This window comes from Carcharodon carcharias, chromosome 4, assembly GCF_017639515.1.
Source record: "Carcharodon carcharias isolate sCarCar2 chromosome 4, sCarCar2.pri, whole genome shotgun sequence".
In the NCBI taxonomy this organism is placed as follows: Eukaryota; Metazoa; Chordata; class Chondrichthyes; order Lamniformes; family Lamnidae; genus Carcharodon; species Carcharodon carcharias.
The window spans coordinates 135,475,031-135,498,086 of NC_054470.1; the positions used below are offsets into that span (position 1 = coordinate 135,475,031).

The window sequence follows — 23,056 nt, forward strand, 5'->3', positions numbered from 1 at the left end:
AGTTTAGCTAGCAACATGTGGTACGAAGGAGTTACAGATGTACTTTCCTGTTAACAATGGCTGTTGAATCTTTATAGCAAATCTGACTGATCAACCCTGTACTATACCTTCAATTAAACTGGACCTATGTTTAGTTTACCAGTCCTGTAAGAGATTGGTAAACTTGTATTAAGCAAACACAGAAATTGAACAATGGCAGAGTGAAGAACATTGGCCAAGACACGAGACACACTACCTTGTCTTCAAATAACTCAATGGGTTCTTTTAATGTATAATTCAAAATAGGCCCTGTGTTACTAGTTCAAACCAGTGTCCCGGTGGCTTAGTGTCAGAATTTATTAGAAATTAGAATTTTAGGTATACTTTTTTCGTTCCATTAAATACACAAAATGCGACAAAGACAATTTTCAAATACTTTCTTTCTAGCCTGAGTCCAAGACTCCAATCTTTCTATGCAATTTTAACTTTTAACACCTTGAGCTTAGCCTCATGATTCTTCTTTTTACTGCCTCTGAGATTTGAATGTCTCACTTATTTCCAGAAGTAGTCACAATGCTCAATGTGCGATCTGATCAGAGGACTGTACAGTTGGTCCCCAATTCCATCTAACTCATTTTCTATTGGTTTCACTATAGTTCAACATTGCATTAATTTTGTTGGTTGTGGCTCTGTACCAGCTTGGTATGTGTAATCCCAGAAGACACCTAGATCTGTTTTGGCTTCATCTGTAGCTATTTCAACATCACTCATGAGCCTGAGCTTTATTCATTATTCCTTATTATGTGCAGTACTTTACACTTGGCTGCCTCTGTTCTGCCCATTAATTTCTCCGATTTATACTGTCATTTCTAAATTGCCTCCTTCATCCAGCAGTATCATCTGCAGATTTAATTAATTTTAACATTTTCAGAATTTTTTTAGAAATTCATTCATGGGATGTGGGCCTTCTCGGGCTGGGCCAGCATTTATTGCCCAGCCCTAATTGCCCTTGAGAAAGTGGTGGTGAGCTGCCTTCTTGAATTGCTGCAGTCTATATGGTGTAGGTACACCAGCTGTTAAGGGAGGGAGTTCCAGAATTTTGACACAGCGACAGTGAAGGAATGGTGATATATTTCCAAGTCAGGATAGTGAGTGACTTGGAGGGGAACTTCCAGGTGGTGGTGTTCCCATCTATCTGCTGTCCTTCTAGATGGTAGTGGTCGTGGGTTTGGAAGGTACTGCCTAAGGAGCCTTGGTGAGTTCCTGCAGTGCCTCTTGTAAATGGTACACACTGCAGCTACTGTGCGCAGGTGGTGGAGGGAGTGAATGTTTGTGGACATGGTGCCGATCAAGCGGGCTGCTTTGTCTTGGACGGTGTCAAGCTTCTTGAGTGTTGTGGGAGCTGCACTCATCCAGGCAAGTGGAGAGTATTCCATCACACTCCTGACTTGTGCCTTGTAGATGGTGGACAGGCTTTCGGGAATCAGGTGGTGAGATACTTGTCACATGATTCTTAGCCTCTGACCTGATCTTGAAGCCACAGTATTTATATGGCTAGAACAGTTCAGTTTCTGGCCAATGGTAACTCCCAGGATGTTGATAGTTGGGGATTCAGTGATGGTAATGCCACTGAACATCAAGGGGCGATGGTTAGATTCTCTCTTGTTGAAGATGGTCATTGCCTGGCACTTGTGTGGTGCGAATGTTACTTTCCACTTGTCAGCCCAAGATATTGTCCAGGCCTTGTTGCATTTGGATCTGGACTCCTTCAATATCTGAGTCATCGCAAATGATGCTGAACATTGCACAGTGAACATCCCCACTTCTGACCTTATGATGGAAGGTCATTGATGAAGATGGTTTGGCCGAGGGCACTACCCTGAGGAATTCCTGCAGTGATGTCCTAGAGCGGAGATGACTGACCTCCAAAAACCACAACCATATTCCTTTGTGCTAGGTATGACTCCAACCAGTGGAGAGTTTTCCCGCTGACTCCAGGTTTTGTTAGGGTTCCTTGATGACACATTCAGTCAAATGCAGTCTTGATGTCAAGGGCAGTCACTCTCACCTCACCTCTGGAGTTCAGCTCTTTTGTCCATATTTGAACCAAGGCTGTAATGAGATCAGGAGCTGAATGGCCCTGGCGGAACCCAAATTGGGCATCAGTGAGCAGGTTATTGCTAAGCAAGTGCCACTTGACAGCAGCTGAAGATGATCAGGCTGAGGGCACTACCCTGAGGAACTCCTGCAGCAATGCCCTGGAGCAGAGATGACTGACTTCCACTGTTGATGGCCGTTTCCATTACTTTATTGATGATGGAGTGTAGACTGATGGGACGGTAATCGGCCGGGCTGGATTTGTCTTGTCTTTTTATGCACAGTACATACCTGGGCAATTTTCCACATAGCAGATGCTCGTTTTGTAACTGTAATGGAACAGCTTGGCTAGGAGTACAGCAAGATCTGGAGCACAATTCTTCAGTACTATTGCCAGGATATTGTCAGGGCCCATAGCCTTGCACTATCCAACGCCTTCAGCCATTTCTTGATATCATGTAGGGTGAATCAAATTGGCTGAAGACTGGCATTTGTGATGCTAGGGATATCCGGAGGAGGCAGAGATGGATCATCTACTCTGCACTTCTGGCTGAATATCGTAGCAAATGCTTCAGCCTCATCTTTGCACTGATGTGCTGGGCTCCACCGTCATTGAGGATGGGGATATTTGTGGAGCCGCCTCCTCCAGCGAGTTGTTTAATTGTCCACCACCATTTACGACTGGATGTGGCAGGATTGCAGAGCTTAGATCTGATCCGTTGAGGTCGCTTAGCTCTGTCTATCACTTGCTGCTAATGCTGTTTGGCATGTAAGTAGTCCTGTGTTATAGCTTCACCATTTTTAGGCATGCCTGGTGCTGCTCCTGGCATGCTCTCCTGCACTCTTCATTGAACCAGGGTTGCCCCCTGGCTTGATGGTAATGGTAAAGTGGGGGTATGCCAGGCTGTGAGGTTACAAATTGTACAATTCTGCTACTGCTGATGGCCCACGGCATCTCATGGATGTCCAGTTTTGAGTTGCTAGGTCTGTTCAAAATCTATCCCATTTAGCACAGTGATAGTACCATAGAACATGATGCAGAGTATCCTCAATGTGAAAGCGGGACTTCACCTCTGCAACAACTGTGCAGCAGTCACTCCTACCAATGCTCTCATGGGCAGATGCATCTGCTACAGGCAGGTTGGCGAGGATAAGGTCAAGTAGGTTTTCCCTTTTGCTGGTTTCCTCACCACCTGCCACAGACCCAGTATAGCAGCTCAGTCAGTCGGTGTGCTACCCAGCCACTCTTGGGATGATGGACATTGAAGTCCCCCACCCAGAGTACATTCTGCACCCTTGCCACTCTCAGTGCTTCCTTCTTCCAAGTGGTGCTCAACATGGAGGAGCACTGATTCATCAGCTGAGGGAAGGCGGTGCATGGTAATCAACAGGAGATTTCCTTGCCCAATTTTAACCTGACGGGGTCTGGAGTCAACATTGAGGAGTCCCAGGGAATCTCCCTTCTGACTGTATACTACTGTATCGCCAATTCTGCTGATGGTGATGGTGGTGTCTGGGCCATCATCTGTAAGATATGATTCCATGAGGATGACTATGTCAGGCTGTTGCTTGACTAATCTGTGAGACAGCCCCCAGATGTTAGTACGGAGGACTTTGCAGGGTTGACTGGGCTGAGTTTGCCATTGTCCTTTCCAGTGCGTAGGTCGATGCGGGTGGTTTGTCCGGTTCCATTCTGTTTTTGAGACTTTGTAGCAGTTTGACACAACGGAGTGGTTTGCTAGGCCATTTCAGAGGGCGTTTGGGTCTGGAGTCACATGTAAGGATGGCAGATTTTTTTCCAGGTGGGTTTTTACAACAATTGACAATGGTTTCATGGTCATCATTAGACTTTTAATTCCAGATTTTTATTTAATTCAAATTCCACCATCTGCCATGGCTGTATTCGAACCCAGGTCCCCAGAGCATTACCCTGGGTCTCTGGATTACTAGTTCAGCAACAACACCACAACGCCATCCCCTCCAGGTCAATTATATTAGTTATATACAGAGGTGTTCCCAACACAGTACTGGGATAGCCTATTCAGTACTTCCTGTCTCTACTTCTGACAGGAAAAAACAAATTTGCATTTTTACAGTACATTTCATGATCTCACTACATCTCTCAGTACTTCACGGTTAATGAAAAACTTTTTATGTAGTCATTGTAGGAATGGATGTGACTGTGGCAGTCAATTTGCGAATAGTAAGGTCCCACAAACAGCAGTGAGATAAATTACCAGATAATTTGTTCTTGGTGGTGTTTACTTAGGGATAAACATCAGCCAGAACATGAAGATGACTTTTGCTCTTCTTTGTAAAAAGCTATGGGGTCTTTTATGCCCATCTGAAAGGGAAGATGGGGACCTCAGAGTAACATCTCATCCAAAAGATGGCATCATTGGCAACACAATGCTCCCTCAGTACTGTACCAAAATGTTAGCCCTTGGATTAGGTGCTCAAGCCACTGAATTGAGGCTTCAAAAAAATAAAGCAACCTTCTAAAGCAGAAGGTTTTAAGAAACCACAGAGTTTACAGCATGAAGTTTAACTACTAGTCATTTACATGGAACTTTGTCAAACCACTTTTGGAAAATCCATGTACAATACACTGTCAGGCTTACCATAATCATATTGAGCACATAGGAAGATGGTTGTGGTTGCTGAAGGCCAATCACCTCTGCCATAGAATGTCACTGTAGGAGGTCCTCAGGACAGTGTCCTTGACTCAACTATCTTCAGCTGCTTCATCACTGACCTTTCCTCCATCATAAATCAGAAGTGGGGATGTCTGTTAATGATTGCAGTGTTCAGTTGCAACTCCTCAGAAATGATGCAGTTTGTGCCCAAATGCAACAAGACCTGGGCAACATTCAGGGCTGACAAGTAGTGAGCAATTTTTGTGCCACATGAGTATCAGGCAATGACCATCTCCAATAAGAGAAAATCTAACCACTTCCCTTTTACATTCAACAACATGACTACCATTGAATCCCTTACCATCAAATGTCTTGTTTGATCAATCCCCATCCACCACAAGCACACAGTGACAGCTGTATATACCATCTAGAAGATGCACTGCAGAAACTAGCCAAGGCTACTTCAACAGCACGTTCGAAACCCAAAATCTCTACCACCTAGAAGGACAAGGGCAGCAGATTCATGGGAACATTTTCAGTTGCAAGTTCTGCTTGAAGCTAAACACTATTCTGTCTTGTAACTCTGTCCTCATTCCTTCATTGTCAATGGGTCAAAACCCTGAAACTCCCTTCCGAATAACACCTTGGATGTGCCTACACCAGTTCAAGGAGGTGGCTCATACCATCTTCGAAAGGACAACAAATGCCGGTGTTGCCAATGGCACCCACATCCTGTGAATCAATAAAGAAAAAGTCCACTCAAGAAGTCATTTTGTCAAGGAACTTGGTTGGTCAGGATTTTCCCACTATTAACCCAACTTAATTGCACTTTTAAACAGAAAATGCTACAGTTTCCTCCTAATATTTGGTTCAGAAATTGAAAGTATAATGGGAAGCGATTTTGACTTTGGGCAATAGTGTTAAAATGGTGATACTGATTCAGCTACCCATTATACACACCTCCAATTTTCAAAATCAAGAAAGATGGAGCTGGCGGACTCCACCTGCCTGTTAACTATCAGTGTCTTTCCAGGTGTCTACTGATTCTCATGCCTCATAAATCTTCTCCCTATCTAGTCTTAATTTTAAAAAAGATTCAATTTATTATGATAAATCACTGGGTTACAGCACCCCCTCATTATGAACCCACTATCTTACCTCCCCATAACCCAATAAATAAAACAGGTGACATAAAAACAGAAAACACTAGAACTCAGCAAGTCTGACAGCATCAGTGGAGAGAGAAATAGAATTGACATTTCGAGTCCAATATGACTTTTCTTCACAGTGAACTCCCAGACCTACTGAGTTTTTCCAGCATCCGCAGTATTTTGCTTACCAGATAAAAAGGTGTATTGAGACTCCTCAGCACTTACACTATATGCAGGGAATAAATTCGTGAACAAACCACAAGTACGCGCGTTTCTTTCACACAGTATGAATTGGTCACCAAGTGTTAACTCACTCTCCTAATGCTGAACCCTGGCTGATTTCAGCCAAACTTCCCCTTACCATCGAGTCACAAGTGACCAACACTATGTTGGGTGCTGGTGATGCCACTTGTTCCCGTGTGTCGATCCCGGAGTCGCTCTGCCGGCTCTCCGCTTTATGAAATATGAACACAATCCAGAGCCAAACTGCGGCGGTTACAATGTAACGGTTGGAACGGAGCGAATATTCCATCCCAGCGGCAAGTCCTATCCGGTCAGAAAGGGACAACCCCATCCCGTCTTTCAAACTACAAATCCCATCCTTCCCCGCGGCACATGGCAAACCTAGATATCACGTGATCCCACTGACATTATTATACTTAAAAAAAACAAAAAGACCGAGAAGCGTATTCTGACCAGCGAATTAATCCTGCAATATATTTTTGTATTAAAAAGTCCTCGCTTAGATTGAGTTGAATTTGATCCCTCTCCGTGGAGTTTCGCGGTGAATGCTGGGATTGGTCTGTGCTAGAAGTCACTGGGCAGACGAAACCTTCACACTCGGTAAATATTTTCAATCCTAACAACGGTTCACGTTTAGGAATCGATTGGGGTAGATGTCCGTTAACGGTTATTAATTTTACGTTGCCTGTTAGAGAAACTCAGGTGTCAATGAGACTAGTCGTTTGTGTTTAAGGGCCACTGATTGGAACCGTAGCAGTTCATGAATTCAGCTTTCAGAAAAGCTGAGATTGTTCCCTTTGGAGCAAAGAGGATTGATGGAAAATTTAATGGAGGTGTTCAATATTATGAGCGGCTTGATAGGGTACATAGGGAAAAATTTTCCAACGATGGTGCACCCAGAGGACAAACTGAAGCTCTTTGGAAGGAGCACAGTGGGGATGGGGAAATGTGTTTATGCAGTGAGTTATGAAGATTTAGATTCATTCTCTGAAAGGGTAATGGAAGCAGATTCAATTCTAATTTCCAAACGGGAACTGGAAAATACTTGTAGAGGAAAGAAAATGCAGGGTAATGGGGAAAGATAGGACTAATTGGATAGCTTTTTCAAAGAGCTGTCGTAGGCATGGTGGGCTGAATGTGTGCTTTTGCACAATTCCACATGAAGTATGATTATTTGATTTGGTGCCATGACTTCTTGATAATATATGTTTCATGCGTATTATAGCTACTTCAGTTGAGACACAAAGATGGCACTGGGATTTTCCTGCGCCATCAACATATTTGCAAATGTCCCTTTACTTTAAAGAGGCACAGATAATAAAATAATTTAAATTGATTTATTTTCCTGTACCCATTAACATTTAGCTTGTAAGCAAATCTGTATTGGTACTTTAAAGACTTGAGGACTTGAGCTATGCTACATAATATTGATTCACATGGAGTAAGTTTGGGATGCTTTTTCAAATTATGAAGATAGTTGGCCAAACTCTCCCCTCTCCTAAAGCAGTCTTGCCTGTAATTTATTAGGTTATCTTTATACAATTATTTTTCCTTTTTTGGTTAAAAGGTTCTATTAGATTTGTAATTATTCTAGATCAGATGAATGAGTCTGTGTCAGCCAGGCATATTGCTTGGAATAGGGGAATTCAATCTTCCTAATTCCCATAAAACAGATTCTTCCAGAGTTCATTGAATCATCAACTTCCAAGTGCATGACAAGGCTCTCATACCTTAGTACCCTGAAATATAGATAACTTGCCCCAGGCAGTAGGCTTTTTTATGCTTTTGGCTTTCCTGGGAACTCTGTTTCAGCAAATGTCAAAATTCCTGCTCAAACAGATCTAGTGTATGATGATACAAGTGAAATGGAGAAGAAGATTGCAAGTGTAGAAAAATGAAACAAAAAGAAAGTGCTGGAAATGCAGTGAATCATCAGCAGTTGCAAAGAGAAAGGACAAGTTAATGTTTTAGAAGCGACCCTGCATCAGTACTGAAAGATAAGCAATCAAAGGTGCCCCAAATCACTTCGTGGTTGATTAATTACTTTTTAAAGTTAGATCGCTTATAATTGTATGCAACAGCTAATTTGCATATGGCACATTCTCTCAGACAGCAAATGAGATGAATGTACAATGGGACCTTTTATGCTCTGGGCCTTGGTTTATTGTCCATGCTGAAAGATGGCACCTCTTAAAATGCGGTGTCCCCTCAGTACTACACTGAGATATCATTTTGGTTTGTGTTCAAAACCTGGAATAAGACTTTAGATTCTCAATGGTAAATGAGTTAGACAGAGCAGATCATAAGACCATAAGATGTAGGAGCAGAAGTAGGCCATTCGGCCCATTGAGTCTGCTCCACCATTTAATGATATCATGGCTGATCTGATAATCCCTAACTTCACTTTCCTGTCTTTTCCCCATAACCCTTGATTCCCCTACTAATTAAAAGCCTGTCTATCTCAGCCTTGAGTATACTTAATGACCCAGCCTCTACAGCCCTCTGCAGTAAAGAATTCCACAGATTGACTACCTTCTAAGGGAAGAAATTTCTCCTCATATCTGTTTTAAGTCGGCACCCCCTTACTCATGAGATTATTCTCTTTGGTCCTAAACTCTCCCATAAGGGAAAACCAACCTCTCAGCACCCACCCCATCAAGCCCCCTAAGAATCGTATATGTTTCAATAAGGTCGCGCCTCATTCTTCAAAATTGGTACAGTCCCAATCTACTCAACCTCTCCTCATAAGAAAATCCCTCCATTCCTGGGATCAACCTAGTGAACCTTCCCTGGACTGTCTCCAATGCCAGTATATATTTCCTTAGTTAAGGGAACCAAAATTGGTCTCCGCATTCTAGGTGTGGTCCAACTAGTGCCTTGTATAGTTTTTAACAAGACGTTCCTATTTTTATACTCCATTCCCTTTGAAATAAAGGCCATTTGCCTTCCCTATTACCTGTTGAACTTGTATGTTAGCTTTTTGGGATTCATGCACAAGGACTCCCAAATCTCTGTGCTGCAGCCTTCTACAGTCTTTCTCCACTTAAATAATATTCAGCTCTATTCTTCCTGTCAAAGTGCATAACCTCACATTCCCACATTATATTCCATAAAGAATCTGTTCCCATCTGTGGAAGAGCCAAGAACTAGTGGACCGATTTACGGTGATTGGCAAAGGCAAAATGAAAAAAAAATTACAGTGAGTGATTATGATCTGGAATACACTGCCTGAAAGGGTGGTGGAAGCAGATTCAATCATGGCTTTCGAAAGGAAATTGGATAAGCACATGAAGGGAAAAAATAATGCAAGTACAAAGGAAGGACTGGGAAGCAGGGCTAGCTGAATTGCTCTTGCGGAGTGCTGGCATGAGCTCATTGGGCTATATGATGACTTATTGTGCTGTAGCCATTCTGAGTTTGTGGTTGATTCATTGCAGAGCATTTAACGCTTAGTTTACATTTGTTGTACTTCGATATGTATTTGGCTTTATGTCCAATTTAATGTTTTTGGAGGATATCCATTTATTGTAAGGATGTCTTTATTTTTTCAGTTTCCCCCAACCAAAATCTCAGAACATATAATATTGAGGTTTGTCCACCTTAAGTTGTGTACTAGGATATGGTCCCATGCCAGTGCTGTTCCCAAAGTTGGATTTAACGTTATTTTATAATAGACACTATTTCCTAATTTCTTCTACTCATTGAACAATAACTTGTGAATTCAAGAATCATGTCTAGAAAAGAGTCACCTCTTTGGCCTCCTTGATGTACTGAGACAGGAAAGCAGTCAGCATGCTCTCAGTATTACATGGAAACATTGATGAGCTCAGCGTTCTTTCCATTTTGACATTCCAGTTTACAATGGTTGATGAAACTCTTTCTCCCACGCCATAAGTACTATTTTCCGTTACTTGCTCACTGTCCCTAAATAGTCAGGTTGTAAAATTTACCCCTAAATTTGAAGGGTGGTACTTGTTGTAAAACCTATGATATGTTGTGCTATAATTTCTGTTTCCTATTTTAAAGGAAAATGTCCAATAAAGAAGTTAAGGCCACATTGAAAAATGCAAGAGAAGCTATAAGAAATAAAGAATTTAAAGAGGCACTAAAGCATTGTAAGGTAAAGTAGAATGATATTTTTGTACGGAATGGTTAATTTCTAGTTTAATTTTATAACTATTTGACATTTTAGCGTTTAAAATTGAACAAATATCTAAATGCTAACATAGGTACATATGGTATTTTTGTAATATTAAATGCATCCTTATCAAGATTGCATCAAAAAATATTGTGCTTTGTACAACAAACTAATGTGGTGATGTTGCTTATAGTAAGTCAGATGATGGTCAGAAGCATTGCACATAATCTATAATCTGTTGCAAAGGTGCAATTGTGTAACTAGGCCTACCTTTTTAAGATGACAACATTTAATTGCTATATTTGGATTTTCATGATGTCAATTGGAGATTGATTGCTATCATTGAAAGATATTTGTATATTTCTTTTATTCATTCATTCATGGGATATGGCTGCTGACACTGCCAACATTTGTTGCCCACCCCCAAATACCCTTGAGACCTGCTGCAGTCTGTGATACACCCACAATACTATAAGGTATGAAGTTCCAGGATTTTGACCCAGTGATGAAGAAAGAATGGCTATATATTTCCAACTCAGAATGGGGTGTGACTTGGAGGGGAATTTGCAAGTGTTTCCATGTGGTTGCTTCCCTTGTACTTGGTGGTAGAAGTCATAGATATTGGAAGGTGCTGTTGAAGAAGCTTTGGCAAGCTGCTGCAGTGTATCTTATTCATGACACATTGCAGTTGTGGTGCACTGGTTATGGTGGGAACAAATGGTTAATGTGGCAGATGGAGTGTCAACTAAACTGGCTGCTTTGTCCCAGATGGTGCCAAGCTTCTTGAATGTTGTTGGAGCTGCACTTATCCAGACAAGTAGAGAGTATTCCATCTCACTCCTTGTAGTTGGTGGACAGGCTTTGGGGAGTCAGGAGCTGAGTTACTCGCTACAGAATTCCCAGCCATTCTCCATTACTTCAGAAAATGATGGCAATCATATTTCAACAAATTAGACTATTAAACCTCAGTTCTGAAAAAGAATCATACGGACTCAAAACATTAACTCGGTTTCTCTCTCCACAAAAGCTGCCAGACTTGTTGAGTTTTCCAGCACTTTCAGTTTTTATTTAACAGGTTTATTCAAATGTATTCATTCACAGAAATAACCAGCAAAAGTCAGTTGTTGAAGTCAATTGAAATGAGAAACAATTTTGAACTAGTTCATGAATTAGTTGTCAGTTGTGCTGCTTTGGCTTTCTTTCAGATCTCTCAAGCAAATGATACAGCACTGTTCAGAAGGTGGCTGATCCCTGTTGGCTAGCCTGTCTAAAAATTATGTGGGCATTTTACTTCTGCCTCTCAAAACTCAATCAAAATTCATACATCATGCCCTTTGTTGCATATTGACAGAACTCTTTGAAATACAGCCTTGTCTCTAAAAAGTTAGCTTTGATACAATGGCATGTCAGTGGCTGCTGTCATGTGTGACAAGTGCTGTCCAAATTAGGGGTATCATGATTAAATTATGACTCCATTAATAGCCTGGTAATGCATGTTAACACTTAAATATGTTTGGCTGACAGTCGTCCCAGACCATTAAAATAATAGCTTGACTGGCTTCTTTGATATATTTCATGAAGAGTCAAAACAATGGAAAGCAACTTCCCAACACAATGTTGTAAGTATCATTTTAAGAGTAGCATTGATTGCAAACCAAAACCAAATGCACATGTTTGCACTTAATATATACAAAGAAATTTCAGCATTTTATAGGCTATGAAACACAATGCCGGGATGGGGCAAGAAATTTATGGGCAAAGGTACAAATGCATGGTCAGAACTGTGTAATTAAGCAGGCTTTTTTAAACGATCAGTGGTCGTGACAAGACAGAAATACTGAAGTGAGCTCCAAAGTGGGCTAAGGAGGCTGAAGCAATTTCAACCAATGATGGAGTTTTGAAAGAAGGGTCCAAGAAGTAGGTAGGCTGAGGCTGGAAGATGAGAACGGAGAAACCTGGCTGAAGGAGGTTAAAGTTTGGAAAAGACATTCAGCCACTGTTTCAGGTAAAGGTGGCAGTTTTCCTTCCCTAAAGGACATGTGAACCAGGTGGGGTTTTACAACAGCTTGGTTCTAGAGTTTTTTTTACACCAGATTTTATTTAATTAATTGAATTTTAAATTCTCCAGCTCCTAAAGCAGGGTTTGAACTCTCATCTCTGGATTATTAGTCCAGGCATAGTAGTTTAACCACTATGCCACCACATCCCTGAGGCTGTAACTAGCAAAGTGGGAACTTGTGGATGTGTAGTATGTTTGGATTTTCGGAAGTCATTCAATAAGGTGACAAGCAAGGTTGTTACACAAGATTAAGGTTTATGGAATTGGAGGTAATATGTTAACATGAATTGAGGATTGGTTACCAATGACATCCTATGTGACTGTGACAAAGCTATATTTCCACTCTTTGCCCTTCTCTACCTATCTGCAATCTTTGACACCTGTCGTGTCTGTGCTTGCTTTCTGAAAGAGCAGTTCATCTAATGCCAGTTCCTTGCCTTCTCCTTCTAGACCTTTTCAGATAATAATCCAATGCCTCCAAGATACCTGTGCTCTTCTAATTCTGGCCTCTTGAGCATTCCCTGAGTTTAATTGCTGCACCAATTCTGGTCACCAATTACAGGAAGGACATAATTGCTCTGGAGAGAGGGCAGAGGAGATTTACAAGAATGTTGCCAGGGGCTTGAAAATTGCAGCTATGAGGAGAGATTGGATAAGCTAGGGTTGTTTTCCTTAGAACAGAGGACGTTAAGGGGTGACCTAATTGAGGGTCCTAGATAGGGTAGACAGGAAAGACTTGTTTTCCCTCGCTGAGGGGCCAGTTACCAGGGGTATAGAATTATGGTGATAGGTAGAAGGATTAGAGGGGACATGAGGAAAAACTTTTTCACCCAGAGGGTGGTGGGCATCTGGAATTCACTGCCTAAGTTGGTGGTTGAGGCTGAAATGCTTAACTCATTTAAAAGGTACCTGGATCTGCACATAAAATGCTGTAACCTGCAAGGCTAGGGACCAAGTGCTGGAAAGTGGGATTGAAATGAGCGGCTATTTTCTTTTTTCTCTTTTTGGCTGGCGCAGACACGATGGGCTGAATGGCCTATTTCTGCACCATCACTTTTCTATGGTTCTACTATTGATGGCTGCAATTTCGTTTGCCTAGACCATAAACTCTGGAATTCCCTCCCTCCACTTTGCCACCTCTCTCTCTTCTTTAAGACATTCCTTTAAAATCTACCTCTTTGATCAGCTTTTGGTCACCTGACCTAATCTCTTTATGTGCCATGGTGTCATATTTTGTTATAATGCTTCTGTGAAATGCTTTGGGATGTTTTATTATGTTAAAGTTGCTATGTAAATATAAAACAGGTTAAACAAATTGGTCACTTTCAGAATGGCAGGGTCTAGTAGGAGTGTTCCAAGGATCAATGCTTGGACCTCAGCTATTTACAATTTGCATAAGTGTAATACCTAACACTAAGGAAGACATTTATGGTTGTTGAAGGTCAATCATCTCAAGCCTAGGACGTTGTTGCAGGCGTTCCTCAGTGTAGGGTCCTAGGCCCAATCATCTTCAGCTGCTTCATCAATAACCTTCCCTCCATCATAAGGTCAGAAGTGAGGATGTTAGCTGCTGATTATGCAATGTTTAGCACCATACACGATGACTCAGATACGAAAGCAGCCTGTGCCCACATGCAGCAAGACTTTGGTGATATTTAGGCTTGGACTGATGTGTGGCATGTCTGCCAGGCAATGAGCATCTCCAACAAGAAAGCATCTAATCATCCCCTCTTGACATTCAGTGGCATTACCATCGCTGAATTCCCCACTATCAACATCCTGGGGGTTACCATTGACCAGCAACTGAACTCGACCAGCCAGACTGTGGCTACAAGAGCAGGTCAGAGGCTGGGAAATCAATGGAGAGGAACTCGCCTTCTGACCCCCAAAGTCTGTCCACTATCTACAAGACACAAGTTGGGTGTTTGACGGAATACTCTACACTTGCCTGGATGAGTGCAGTTCCGACAACACTCAAGAAGCTTGACACCATCTAGGACAAAGCAGCCCACTTGAGTGGCATCCCATCTACCAACTTAAACATTCACTCTTTCCACCACTGACACAGTGGCAGTAGCGAATGCTCATCAAGACACCTTCGACAGCACCTTCCAAACCCGCAACTACTACCACCTACAAGGACAAGGGCAGATGCATGGGGACACCGCCAGCTGCAAGTTCCCCTCCAAGCCACATACCATGCTAACTTGGAAATATATTGCCTTCCTTCACTGTTGTTGGGTCAAAATCCTGGAACTCCCTCCTTAACAGCACTGTGGGTGTACCTACACCACATGGATTGCAGTGGTTCAAGGCGGCAGCTCACCCCCACCTTCTCAAGTGCAATTAAGGATGGGAAATAAATGCTGGCCTAGCCAGCAATGTCCGCATCCCGTGAATGAATAAATAAAGTAAGTTTCTCTGAACATCAACATTCTCAATTTCAATGCCTTATAAGAAAATATTCTGCTTTTCTATTCATACTACCAGTGTGAACTATATCACATTTCCTACATTATATTCCTTCTGTCTTGTTGACTATTTACTTACCCCTGTCTATATCTCTTTGCAACCTCTTTGTGTCCACCTCACAGCTTACATTCCCAGCTAGCTATGCATTGTCAGTAAATTTTTATATACATTACTCTGTCTCTTCATCTAATACATTAATATAGGTTGTAAATAGCTGAGGTCCCAGCACTGATCCTTGCGGCATTCCACTCCACTTGTTATAGCCTGCCAGCGTGAAAACACCCTGTTAATCCCTACCCTCTGCTTCCTTCCTGTCTGCTAACCAATCCTCTATCCATGCTGCTCTACAGCTACTGAGTGAACTCTTGTTTGTGGACGACTGCATTTTCATAGCAGGTACTCCAGAGGGCATTCAGCTGCTTGTTGGTCACTTTACACTAGCCTCAGAATACTTTGACCTAACAAATCTGAAGACGACAAATCATTTATCAGCCTGTCCTTGGTCACGAACTCCAATTCCTTACAGTCACTATCAACAACACACCCCTGTGTTCAGTACAGTAGTTTTGCTATCTTGGGAGTATCCTCTCTAAAACACTATGCTGGATGACAAAATCAACCATTGCCTGGAAAAGGCAAGCTCCGCATTTGGAAGGATCACTCAGACTTTGAAAAGAGCATTGAGTTTTTCCCGAAATAAAGCTCAAAGTCTACCAGGCAGTGTTTTTTACATTGTTTCTTTATAGGTGCGAAATTTGGACAACCTACTGGCATCACTTACAGCAACTAGAAGCATTCCATCTTCGCTGTCTGAGATCTCTTTCCAATATTGAGTGGCAGGACAAAATCCCCAACACCGAGGTTCTTACAAAGTGTTGCGTACCTGGCATCGAGTGCATGCTCATCAGAGCTCAGCTTTGCTGGGTCAGTCATATAGTTTGCATGGAGGATTCCCGCATACCAAGGGCAGTACTCCACAGCCATCTAAGTATGGGAACCCACATCACAGGATGTCCCAAACTTAGATAGAAAGACAATCTGAAATCCAACCTCAGTTTGCAAGCTGAATCCCAATACATGGGGAAAAATCAACGTTGGTCAGATGCAAGTGGAGAAGTATCTGTCATCAAGTAATTTTGAAATTTGAGGAGAACAGAATCGATTGCCTTCAAGACAAGCAAGCACAGTGCAAAGCCAGTGCCTCCATCCATTCCCTCCCTCCAACGTTGGCTTCATATGTAGTATTTGCAATTGTTTAAGCAAATCAAGACTTTGTCTAATGTCACACGTGAGACACTGTCAATCTAGATTGTAAACTGGTCTCTTTTTTGCTGAACACTCCTCCGTCAAAGCTACAGGAGAATCCATCATCATTATCTATGCTAATATATTACTCCCAACTCTCTGCGCCCTTATGTGACGTATTAGCATTTAGCGTAACACCTTTATTGAATTGTACAAGTAGGGAGACCAGTAAGAAAAATGTTTAGAGAATTCAAAGTATGAGGTGATAAAAGATATGGATGAAGATTTCAATGACCAGTGAGCAGAGATAACGTCAGAGTGAATGATGTTGTAGAGGTAAAAGTTGTCTTTGAGATGGTTTCTGTCCTCACATGACACCTAAACTCGGTTGTATTGCATCAAAGTTTCAAACCTCTGGACTGAGCCAAGGTGGAAATTTTGGAGGAATATGAAGTTGAGGCCAGAGGCATTTAGGTATTTGGATGAACCATAGGAACTGGATTTGGCTTTGTTGAGATTGAGCTGGATGAGGTGTAATAACTTAATTTTTAAAATGTAGAACCAAGTGGAAATTTAAGATGCACAAATTTTGTTTTTTTGGCATGTACTTTCCAGTGAAGTCACTGAATAGCAATTGGAAGGGGGGACTATGAAATGATGTCAGGCCAATTATCGTGGCCAACTGCTGGTCAGGCTAGCTTATTTCTATCCCAGAGATGCTTTTACCAAAAACAAGAGGTCATATTTCTTTTGTAATTTTCCTGTTCTGATCACTTCTGACAATGGAATATACTGGTATTTGGACACCTAGTATTGACATCAAGCGGTTTGAGTTAATTACAGCAAAGCTGAATGCAAAGGATAGATTTCTGTCTGAAAAAAGCACTGTCTGCTGCAAGTGTGAATGGTTTTCATTTTTCATGCCAGCCACAGTTATAGTCTCTGAATAAGATTGGCAATTTATACCACGAGCCCCACAGGTTTTGAAATGTGTTATGTTATCACGTGTTGACTTTAGAAGTCATATGTGACGAGATGGAAATCATACACCCTATGTTTCACCTGGCCTGAATTCAAAACAAGGCCTGAAATGGGAAAGAACATGCATTCAGATTTCAGTTAGATATTATAATTTATAATGGATTATAATATTTATTATACTTCTGTATTATATTGAAAAACAAAGAGTAAAGTTTTAATTCACTTTTATATTTCTATCTGAAGATTATATATGTCTAAATAAAGAATAGCACCAGAGCAATTTCTATCTACTCTGAACTGTTATTTCTTACATTTTGTATCCTATTGTCCAGGCTGTGTTGAAACAAGACAAGAATAATTACAATGCCTGGGTTTTTATTGGAGTTGCTGCAGCAGAGTTGGAACAGCCTGATCAGGCAAAGACTGCATATAAAAAGGCTGCAGAACTTGATCCAGACCAGTTACTGGCATGGCAGGTATATCAGTGATCAAATTGAGTTCTCATAAACAATCCTTTAATGTAAAATTTTATCATAAAATATTTGCGTTTTAGTATTTCCTGCTGCATAAATTTGCTGCAGCTGCATTACATCTACAAATAAAACACAGGTTTTCAAATAGTATGTTTACAAAAAAATAAATGTGCTTTATTATGTCTCTTTATGTTAGCAGAAAGTTAAGCATTAGTCAAGATATTCAAAGGCTTATGTGTGATAGGTTCAGATATTAAGCAAATTTTCATTTAATGCACATGGGGAAACTTATGAGTTTATTGTATTAATAAGATATTGTGAAGACTACATACATCAGACCAGATCCCCTGTGGTATTGCCTTGCAATCTCGGTTATGTACGACTGTCGTCTTATTGTGTATATGCCTGCATCTCCTTTTTGTGTTTTTCTGCTCCTCATGTCTTCTGCTTTTCTTTCCTTTTTCCCTTTGTCAATGTTTCTGACCATGATTGGGGCCATGGTTGAAAACGGGAAGCAGGAGAAAGAATGGTACAGATTAGGGCTGGACTTCAGCAGTTGGGAGAAGGCAGACTGACAGAGGGAATGTGTGGGGAGGGGGCTATGGGTAAGGAGGAGGATTGGATACTAGATAGTTAGAGATAAGGTAGGTGAGGTTGAATGAGGGCACAAGACCTCTCTAATCGCTGTCCGTTACCCCGCATATCTTTTGAAGTTCACCCTGGATGGCACCCATCCTAACCACAGATTTTCAGTAAGTAAAGCTAGTTTTTGGCATCAGCTTGGGAATTGCCAAGTTGTCCTCGTGTGACTATAAATAGACAATAGCAGTGATTTAAAATCAAATTGCTGGTTCTTAGATTAGTACAAGGAATTGGTGAAGAGAAAATCTGGGCCCAGGTTACTCTCACGCTGCTGTGCAGCAATATAGTTTAAAATTTTTTGCCTGACAGAAAACATGGGCCTGGATTTTCTGCTTTGGGTGCAGTAGGTGATCCAGACTCAAGTTGTGCCAGTTTTGAAAAGTTTTTCTTTCCAAGTTTCCACTTGTACTCATTTTCTATATTGCCGTATTGAAAAATTGACCATGAACTAGCACAGTTGGGCAGTGTTTCAAAACATAATTTGAACATTTAACCTGTGTCAAATCCAGTGATTCTTGAACTTTTTTTGGTTGAAGGACCCTTTTTCAAATGGATTTAATCAATGACCACCTAAATTATAATAGTTTATAATATGAAAGTGTTGCACGTGAAGAGTAATAAGAGCTTTTAACAAACAGTATTTACTTTCATGCCACACTCTACGCTTCTCCACGTGTGCTCCCCTCCACTGTGCACCCTGTGTGTGGTAGCTGCACTCCACTCCCACCTTCTTGCTCACACTTTCACGTTACTTCGTTAACCCTCTGGAATGTTTGCATACTCCAATTTGAGAACCACTAGTCTAGTCCACCACCTGTGAGTAGTCCAATTTTTAAAAACCTATACAGAACAATTTATTAGTTACATTCGTGTACAATAATCAGTTTCTTAATTTTTTTAATTAAAAGCTTTTAAACCATACTACTTAGTGTTCTTGTGCCTAAAGTAAAGCAGCTCAATTTTAAGGCTCGCACTTAGCAGAAACTCACAATGATGATTCTGGGCAGGTTGAGTCTCTAGTTCAATGTTTTTTAAACTCATGTAAAAGATTGTGGAAACTCGATTTGCACTGGACATAATTTGCATTCAATTCCTCAATCTTTTGCACTGTTTAGCCAATTTTGGGCCAGTTGTTCTGGAAGTTATTGCAGAGCCTAATGGAAACACCTGCTCATAATGATGCTCTTTGTATTTTGTTGGGAGACATGAACTCTGAAATGAAATTTGCATTAACCATATACAACTTTACATCAGGAAAGTGTGTGAAAGACCAAGAAGTCGTTTTGCTCATCAAGTTGTATTTTATCCATTTGATTCAGTTGTTATAGATGTTTCCTTCTGTATATTCTTCCTGTAAATAACGGATTTACTTTTGGCCTATATGCAATGGTCTGATGGTGGTATTTTCTGCCTTGCAAAGAGAATATGGTGGGCATTCCACAAGGTATCGAGGGACTGATATCACAAAAAGCTAATTGTTGATCCTGGGCGTGGACTTTAAATATGCTGTGAGTACAAGACAGAAGTATTGGGAGGAAGTCCAAATCACGTGGTCTTCATAATTTTTGACGAAATTTTCCATTTTGTCACTTTAGCACTTGTGTCTGTACATACAGTACGTTAATGAATTGTACAGAATTTAACCTAGCAAGCTGTATCATTTTCTATAGTCCAGATGTAAAACAGCATAACCTAAACATAGACTTCAATAGCAGTTAATTTACTTTATGTCTTCTCCAGATTATCTCCCTAGCTAGGTGAAATTGCTTGATAGCAAAATAACCTTAGTGTTCACAACTGCTAGCTACACTTAAGATTGAAAACTGACTTTTTCATTCATTCATGGGATTTGAGCACTGCTGGCAAGGACAGCAGTAATTGCCCTAGCTAAGGTAGTGGTGAGCTGCCTTCATAAACCACTGCAGTCCATGTGGTGTAAGTACACCCACAGTGCTGATGGGAAGAAGTTCCAGGATTTTGACCCAGTGACAATGAAGGAGCAGTGATGTAGCTCCAAGTCAGGCTAGTATGTTACTTGGAGAGAACTTAAAAGGTAGTGGTATTCCCATATGTCTGCTGCCCTTCTTATAGGTAGTGGAATTGACACTCTGACACTACTTTGAGTGACGTCCTGGGGCTGAGATGATTGGCCTGCAACAACCACAACCAACATGGTTTGTGTTAGCTATGACTCCAATCAGTGCTGGGTTTTCCCCCGATTAACATTGGCTTCAGTTTTGCTAGGGTTCCTTGATGCCATATTCTGTCAAATGCTGTCTGGCAGTCACTCCCTCATCTCTGGAATAAATCTTTTCTTATTTGGACCAAGGCTGTAATAAGGCCTGTAGCCAAGTGGCCCTGGCAGAACCCAAACTGAGCATCGGTGAGCAGCTTATTGATGAATAAGTGTCACTTGATAGCATCATCGATGACATTTTCCATCCCTTGGTTTATGGCTGAGAGTAGGCTGATGGAGCGGTAATTGGTCAGGATGGATTTATCCTGCTTTTTATGGATCGGCCATACCTCAAGAATTTTTCAGATTGTCTTCTAGATACCTATGTTGTAGCTATACTGGAATAGCTTGGCTCAGGGTGCAGCTGGTTCTGGAACATAAGTTTTCAATTCTGCAGCCAGGATGTTATCAGGGTCCATAGTCTTTGCTGTATCTAATTTCTTGATATCACGTGGAGTAAATTGAATTGGCTGAAGACCGGCATCTGTGATGCTGAAGACCTCAACAATAGGCTGAGATGGATCATCCACTTGGTACTTCTAGCTGAAGATGTTTTGCACTGATGTGCTGGACTCCACCATCATTGAAGATAGGGATAGAAGTGGAGCCTCATCTTCCCATTAGTTGTTTCTGTGATAGGAGGGCTCTGACCACTCAGTTGTCAATTAGCCCATCAAGGATCCTTCAGTTTACTCAAGATCTTTTTAACAGCTGTCGTTCAAAATCAATACGTAATTTCTCAGATTGTCGTGTGATCTGTGACCACAGGACTTAACAAGCTATTTGTTTAAGTTAAATGTTTCTATCAATATTTAACAAAGGCATTCACTCACAGTGGCCTAAGACAGCGGTTCTCAATCAGGGGTCATAATGCCCTACCGACCTGCACAAAGATTTCAAAGGGTCTGCCAGTGGCTCCCTGTCACCACCGTGGAAGCAACTTCATGTACCTTTCATGACGATACCCAAAGGTTAATAGTATCCACTGCATTGAGTATTACCTTCCTCCTCTAAGTCACTGATTGACACAATGTATAATATCACTTTAACCCCTGCTGCTGGCTCCACACAGGGCATGAGGAACTAGAATGTGACTGTGTCAAAGGTAACTTTCCTTTGTCCTTCTCAGCCTGTCTGCAGCCTTTGATGTGGTTGACCTCACCATTCTCCTCCAACACCTCTCCACAGTCATCCAGATAGGTGGGACTGCTCTCACCTAATTCCATCCTCCTCTGATGCCTCTCCATTGTCATCCAGCTGGGTGGATTGCTTTCACCTAGTTCCATATTAGATTACAATGGTATGCAAGCTTTGACATCTGGCCTATCATCTGAGTGCTGAGCTTTATCTTCTATATATCTACACAAATGACCTGCGCAGTGAATTTCATTTCTTGCATTGTGACATCATAAAGTTCAACTGAAATGATCTCGTGGAGTAATATATTTCATTTATATAGTACACAAGTCTGTGCTTAAAGGAAAATCAGGTCCCTGCTTACAGCTTTATGTTTCATATTAGCTTCAGTAGTTACAGCTTAGGATAATTGTTATTCTATATCCTTTTCCAGCTATCCATTTGTGGTCTTTAGTAAGAAATTATGTATAATCTTAAATTTTGTCCCCTTTTTTGCATATTTCCTCAATCAGAAACAGAGAATTTGACTGGGCCTGCAGCTATTGGTTGCTCCATACGTCATCCAGATAGTACCATCCAAACTTATACCTTCAATGCTTCATAAAGTATAATCTCTTAGCACTCTTTTTTTAATACCACAAAATATTTTTTGAAGATTTTAGTAGGCCAAGGAGGATTTAAGATGAGAGTTTTAAATTGAGGGATTAGGAGACTGGGAGCCACAATAAGATGCGGGTAAAGAGTGAGAGACTTGGTGCAGGATAGGATGTCAAGTCTCGAGATAAAAAAGGCATGGATGAAGGTTTTAGTGATGTAATAAGGGTGTTGACTGGTGATAATCAATGGAAGAAGGCATTTTTGTGATGGAGAGATTATAGGGTCAGATGTGCAGCCTAGGTTGAATCAGTTGAAAGTGGTGTATAGTCTGGTTCAAGCTGATGGTATCTGAGGCATACAACAGCACATGCCCACGCCTCCCCTATCCAAAAAAAGTTTAGTATTTGTTTTAAAGGAGTAAAAATGTCAATACATTTTTCTCTATAAATTCTAATCATTTTTGTTTGTGTATGTACTGAGGATGAATTAAAGATAATTATGTCTTTTCAGGGGCTACTAAATCTGTGTGAGAAGAATGATACATCTGACAACAAGCATGAGTTGTTGGGAATTTACGAAAAGCTAATGAAATTGTATGAAAGGTAACCTGTTTGAATTTATTGAACTTTTATTTGTAGTATTTTTTTGTTTCAATATCAAATTTCTTTTTTTTAAAAAAAAAGGTTTTCAGATACATTTGTCCAGCATATAAGTAAATGGAAGTGTGACTTCAAACAAATTACTGATTTTAAGCCTTGGTTTAAATAATGTATTTTAATTTCCAATTCTTGCCATTCCTCAATTCTCTTTTTGTTATGGAGTAAATAGCTGAATCTGATTACTGGCCTTTTGCTCCTGATTTATTAATGCAACCTGCCAATTTCCACAGAACTTTTTCCAAAGGAAGCAATATGATCCAATTTTTCAGATTCTCCTTTTAACATTGTGGAGTGAATTCACAGGCTGGGAG

The 23,056-nt window shown here is 41.0% G+C and overlaps 2 protein-coding genes across 7 annotated transcripts in view; one reads left to right on the forward strand and one right to left on the reverse strand.

Annotated features, from left to right (window-relative positions):
* Nucleotides 1–6,451, reverse strand: part of arsk (arylsulfatase family, member K) — a 90,847-nt gene extending 84,396 nt beyond the window's left edge. For both annotated transcript variants that reach the window (XM_041186824.1, XM_041186823.1), the window contains exon 1: nucleotides 6,225–6,451. In XM_041186824.1, coding sequence (XP_041042758.1) covers nucleotides 6,225–6,437 — 213 coding nt within the window. In that variant the 5' untranslated portion in view covers nucleotides 6,438–6,451. The remainder of the gene's footprint in view (nucleotides 1–6,224) is intronic.
* A 183-nt stretch (nucleotides 6,452–6,634) lies between these two features.
* Nucleotides 6,635–23,056, forward strand: part of ttc37 (tetratricopeptide repeat domain 37) — a 108,292-nt gene continuing 91,870 nt past the window's right edge. For 3 of the 5 annotated variants that reach the window (XM_041186443.1, XM_041186444.1, XM_041186446.1), the window contains exons 1-4: nucleotides 6,635–6,706; nucleotides 10,133–10,226; nucleotides 17,334–17,477; nucleotides 22,597–22,688. In XM_041186443.1, the coding sequence (XP_041042377.1) occupies nucleotides 10,137–10,226; nucleotides 17,334–17,477; nucleotides 22,597–22,688 (326 nt within the window). In that variant the 5' untranslated portion in view covers nucleotides 6,635–6,706; nucleotides 10,133–10,136. Of the gene's footprint in view, nucleotides 6,707–10,132; nucleotides 10,227–15,579; nucleotides 15,700–17,333; nucleotides 17,478–22,596; nucleotides 22,689–23,056 lie in introns of those variants that run through there. The other 2 variants (XM_041186448.1, XM_041186447.1) reach the window with 2 other exon arrangements.